Genomic DNA, 5,447 nt, shown 5'->3' with positions numbered 1-5,447 from the left:
GGAGTGGGGAGGTGAGTAACTTTAGATATCTGGAAGACACCATCTGAAACATGTGATTGACATCAACTGTAATGGTGTAATCAAAACCATGCACTATCTGATAGAATTTCTTTTTGATATTCCAAATTGAGAAACATTATACAAAATAACTGGCCCACAATGTTCAAAATGTCAGTCATGAAAGCCAAGAAAAGACTAAGGAACTGATTAAAGAAACAAGAAAACAAAATGTAATGTGATTCTGTAATGAATTGGTTTTGTATAAAGGACAATATTGGGCAACTGGCAAAACCTGAATGGAGTCTGAGGATTAAATGGTAGAATTATATCAACGCTAACTTCCTGATATGGTTATATTGTGGTTACATAGGAGAATGTACTTGATTATAGGCAAAATAAACTAAAGTACACAAGAATGAATAAAACATCATGTCTGTAACTTAAATAAATGGTTACGGTCTACACCACAAAATTCAGAGAAAGGCATCTGTCACATGCAATGCTAATTCGAGTTATAAGTTACTAACATAAGTGAGATAAGAATGAGTGAGTGATCAAGTCTGTGGCTGTGTAGGTAGACAGGTGTGTGTGTGTGTAAGAAAACCTTATTACCTCTAACATGTCTTAGTGAGGCTAACTTTAATAAAGATATTTAGAGTTCAGTGAACATTACCTAGAATCAACCTTGACTATGAAATCCTTCATTCATAGCCCTATATTTCAGTCTGGAATGTCCACAGTGCTGATTCGCAGCGGTAGTAAAGGGATGAAAGTACTGAATACATCTCTTGACCCAAATGTGAGGCAAACAGTTCTCATTCCAACATGAAGGAGCCTGTGTGCTGAAGAGCGCATTCCTACAGGCCACCCTAATGCTCCATCTAAGCAGCAAAATCAAAAGACAACTGTCTACACCTCTACAAACAACTTCATTTCTGAACCAAGAAATGTAGGTCAAGAGGAAGGATGAAAAACATCTTTTCACCTTTTCAAACTATCTCTGTACCTTCTTTTCCATATTAGATGGTATAGACCTTTAGGGTCACAATCACTACTCATATAAATGCTAAGGACCCACAATCCTTTTGCTAAGGAAAATATTGAGTCTATGTTTAGAAACTCACACCTATGGAACAGTCAGGTTAGAGAGGAAGATTAGTTCTTAAACTTTCCTAGCAAGTAAACTTCTCTTCCTCTTAACAGGTAAAGAAAAAGTACATTGTTCCTTAACCAACACACAAATGGTGACCGCAATCACTAGATAAATTCACACTAAGATACTATAGAGCCAAAGATTCATTAACGCTTTCTGATCTGAATGTGTACATCTTCTGCCATCTATTCTTATGCTGTATAGAATCTGCCTTACATTTTCCTTAACCAGTACATGGCAAATAAAGTCTTGTCGACTGTTCTGAAGCTCAGAATTCCAGATGGTAATAATTTTCTATTAGAGGAAATTAAAGTCCAAATGAGTAAGAGTTAAGTAACAAAGGCAATCAAATGGACACAGCAACTTTCCTTTCCTTCCTGATTCTCATAGTCTAGGTTTATACAAAGTATGGAATCTGAATTATATTGTTCTCAATTTTCACCACACAACATGCTTCCCTTTTAAGAGTTTAACTATATGCTCCTGGTCTTTATGAAGCCTCCGTACAAGAGCATTCCAAATGAATAATTTCTGTCTTCTGTGAAGTCATAGTCGAAAACATAATCCACTACGCTGCACAACGGCAGAACCCACAGAATGTCTTTTTTGTTGAGTACAATGCTAGGAAAAAGTTTGTCTCTATAAACGAAGTAGCAGGCTTTCCTTCCACAGACAATGAATACTGTGTAATTTAATGCTATGCAGAGTAAGGAGCAGTTCCTTGTTAGACTTAGGGGGTTAGAAAACTTAAAGCCAAATGCAGTGAACAACAGTAAAACTGGCTCCTCTCAGACACCTGGTACCTGCTAATCTCTGTGCTCTTCTTGGATGGGTATTATGCTTTTATCTTTAATTGCCCTGCTCTTTTATACCATCTTTAATTCAATTAGCAGATTTAAATCCTCTAGAAAGCACCCTGAGTATGTGTGCACGTATGTATATATTTTCTCTCTTATAATTTTCCTTCTGATATTGCTTACATTTTCTGGTATCATTCTATATTTAATGATCTAAGAATTTAAAATGATAATGACACCATGAGGCTAATGTAATAAAGACCAAGCTGTCTGCATCATTAACTCCTCTTGTCCGCTGCCCCAACAAATCATGGGATGGGCTCAGTGGAAAAAGCGAGCAAAGCACCTTTGCAGTAGTCCGCGGGGTCCTCCTGCTCCTCATCGTCTGAACCCAGGATCTCCTCCTCTGGCTCTGGGGGTGCTGGGTCTGGCAGAGGTGGCGGCGGTGGTGGAGGTGGCGGTGGAGGAACTAAGGGAGCTTTCTGCTGAGGCTCCGGCCTGCAACAACAGAAGAAAAATCTCTATTTACTTAGAAGTAAATTTTGCATTATGGACACATTTAAGAGTTTCTTAATATGAGGGAAAAAAAAAAACCTTGTCACACACTAAGAAGAAATGCTGGTTAATGTCATTTCATCCATTTTAACTAATTTCAAATAATGTTTCAACATACAGGTCAGAAGGAAAAACTACCCTCACTAGCCAAAAAATATTTTTGCAGGTACATTTTCACCCAAAGCTTCAATATTTTTTACATTCTGACAATATTATGAAATGTGAGTGAAATAAAAGAGTATCCCTTCATGATTTACAAATATATCCCACAGAGATTATAAAAAGACAGATGAAAGCAGCCCTGAACTTATAAAGGGGCTTATTTTCTGTTATTTTAAAAATCTGAATTTCTTTCCCCATAGAAATAGTAGGAATGTGGTTAGGTTTCTTGGATAACTCATAAAAGCTGACTGATATGAACGGTAGCTGATACATGGTTATTTTCATTAAGGAATCCAGTTACCTATCAACTTTGTTTATCAAGAACACTGCCCCAAACTGGAAATTAAAGAAAATACTCACTGTCAGTAAAATACAAATACAGTCCATACATTAACGCAAGATTTGCAATTACCATTTCTAATTGTCGCAAAAAGGCTAAATGATGTTTAGTACACTCTTTTACAAAGAGCAGGAAAACCTGTAATACAAAAACTAAAAATAAAAAAGCTTGAGATGTAAACCTTCTTTCCGATATCTAGAATAACTCGAAGACATTTTAAATACATTTGCTTAGAAGTAAAGCATTCATTATGTAATTCTATAAAAATCAAGGTTTCACTTACTATAAAATTTAACTGCTATTTCTAACCATGTCCCATGGGAAAACTTGAACCTAAACGCCCCAGTTTGGGTGCGAGAAGCACATCTCTCAAGCTGTAAGCTGCCCTAACAATGAGCTGGCCCTGGCCGTGTGGGATAAGGGGTCAGGCTGACGGATGTGTTTTGAAGAGGCAGTGTCAGCAAGGCGAGCAGGGAGTCTCCAGTCTGGGGAGCAAGGAGAATCCCCTAAGCACTAATGTAGCAACTGCCATTTTTTTTGCCCTGCCCACTATTCATGCTTCCTTTCAACTTTTGAGACACTGCTACTCCCTGCACAACAGAAGGCTAGTTCCAGATCTTCTCTCTCCCCACTGTAGTCCAGCCTAAGGCTCACTCTCCAGCCCTGGAACCTTGATTAAGTCAGCTATCACAGGGTGATGTTCATACATAGCTGTAAGAGGCAGGGCAACTCCTCTGGCCAGTGCTCCCTTTCCAAAGTGAACCAGTGAATTCTTGCCAATCTAAAAGCCCCAAATAGCCTTTACTGCACTGCATTTAGCCTAAGTCAGCGGCAGCTCATTTATGTGGTGTGCCACCAAAAACTGAAACTGCTACAAGCAACAAAGCGGGGAGAAGGGATGAAAGGCAGCAGAGACACCATCGGCATGAGGAAGGGGTGGGGATCACATCCCACTGGTAACCTTAAGGAAAACACTGGTAAGTATGACTAAATACTTACCTAAAGAATGTTTATAAGCAAAAATGAATTTATGGAATCTCAAAGTTCCACCTCCCTGGGGAGCAGACATGAGGAACATGGTGGTGCTAAAGAGTTAACCATTCCTCCCAACGGGAACACTGGAAGGGAATAATCACAACCAAATGCCTGCATCGCTGCCAGAATACATCCAAAATTACCAACGGACCTGATCAAAGTGCAATAATCTTTCAGGCAGCTTTGCAAATGGTCGTTTTCTTTTTAACATACATGTCTTTACTGAAAGCAGAATGGTCCCAGGCAAGACAGGGCTGAAGGAAGGAGGCAGGAGAGAGATTATGACAGCTTCCCCACTTCCCCAGGGCAAGAGGATGTTAAGAGACATTCCTCAGGGATGCAGGCAGAACCTGCCTGACAAATTTGCTCCATCAGAAATACTTTGAAAGTTGGATATTTCTTCCTTAGAAATTTTATAAGGAAAAAAAACAAGATTCTCTAAATTTATAAGAAAAAAACACTATATTCCCTATAGAAACCATGCAACAATTAATGAAAAGAGAAGAACTAGAGGGTCTTGTTTTACCGGTGTGGGGCATACTATGCTCAACACTCTTGACATTTGAGCCAGATAATTCATTGTTATGGAGGCTGTTTTGTACACTGTAGAACGCTATCAGCATCTCTGGCCTCTAGCCACTACATGTCAGCAAAACCCTCACCCCTCATTTGTGACCATCAAAAATGTGTCCACACAAAAAATCATCAGATTTGTATGGAAGCAGAAAGACCCTGAATTGCCAAAGCTACCCTGAGAAAAAAGAATGAGGCTGGAGGCACCACTCTGCCCAACTTCAAATTATACTATAAAGCGACAGTAATCAAAACGGCATGGTACTGGCAGAAAGCAGACACATAGACCAGTGGAACAGAATCGAGAGTCCAGAAATAAACCCATATTTACATGGGCAAATAATTTTCAACAAAAATGCCAAAAATATACAGTAGAGAAAGGAAAGCCTCTTCAATAAGTGGTGCTGGGAAAACTGGAAAGCCACCTGTAAAAGAATGAAACTAGACTGTTGTCTATCACCACACACAAAAATTAACTCCAAATAGATTAAGGACCTGAATATAAGACCTGAAACAATAAAACGCATAAAAGAAAACATAGAACGAAACTCAAGGACCTGGGCCTTAAAGAGGATTTTATGAATTTGACCTCAAAGGCAAGGGAAGTAAAAGCAAAAATAAATGAATGAGACTACATCAAACTAAAAAGCTTCTGCTCAGCAAAAGAAACCGTCAACAAGGTAGTGACAATCATCTGAATGGGAAAATATATTTGCAAGCAACACTTCTGATAAGAGCCTAATTTCCAAAATATACAAAGAACTCATACGATTCAACAACAACAACAACAACAACAACAACAAACAATCCAATCAATAAATGGGCAGAGGAC

The 5,447-nt window shown here is 38.7% G+C and overlaps 1 protein-coding gene across 7 annotated transcripts in view; it reads right to left on the bottom strand.

Annotated features, from left to right (window-relative positions):
* SRPK2 (SRSF protein kinase 2) overlaps positions 1–5,447 on the bottom strand; it is a 192,335-nt gene that overhangs the window by 69,008 nt on the left and 117,880 nt on the right. For all 7 annotated transcript variants that reach the window (XM_023537994.1, XM_023537993.1, XM_023537995.1 and 4 more), the window contains one exon: positions 2,297–2,448. In XM_023537994.1, the coding sequence (XP_023393762.1) occupies positions 2,297–2,448 (152 nt within the window). The remainder of the gene's footprint in view (positions 1–2,296; positions 2,449–5,447) is intronic.

The sequence above is a fragment of the Pteropus vampyrus genome, unplaced genomic scaffold, assembly GCF_000151845.1.
Source record: "Pteropus vampyrus isolate Shadow unplaced genomic scaffold, Pvam_2.0 Scaffold208, whole genome shotgun sequence".
NCBI classification, from domain to species: Eukaryota; Metazoa; Chordata; class Mammalia; order Chiroptera; family Pteropodidae; genus Pteropus; species Pteropus vampyrus.
This window is presented reverse-complemented; position numbering and strand designations above follow the sequence as displayed.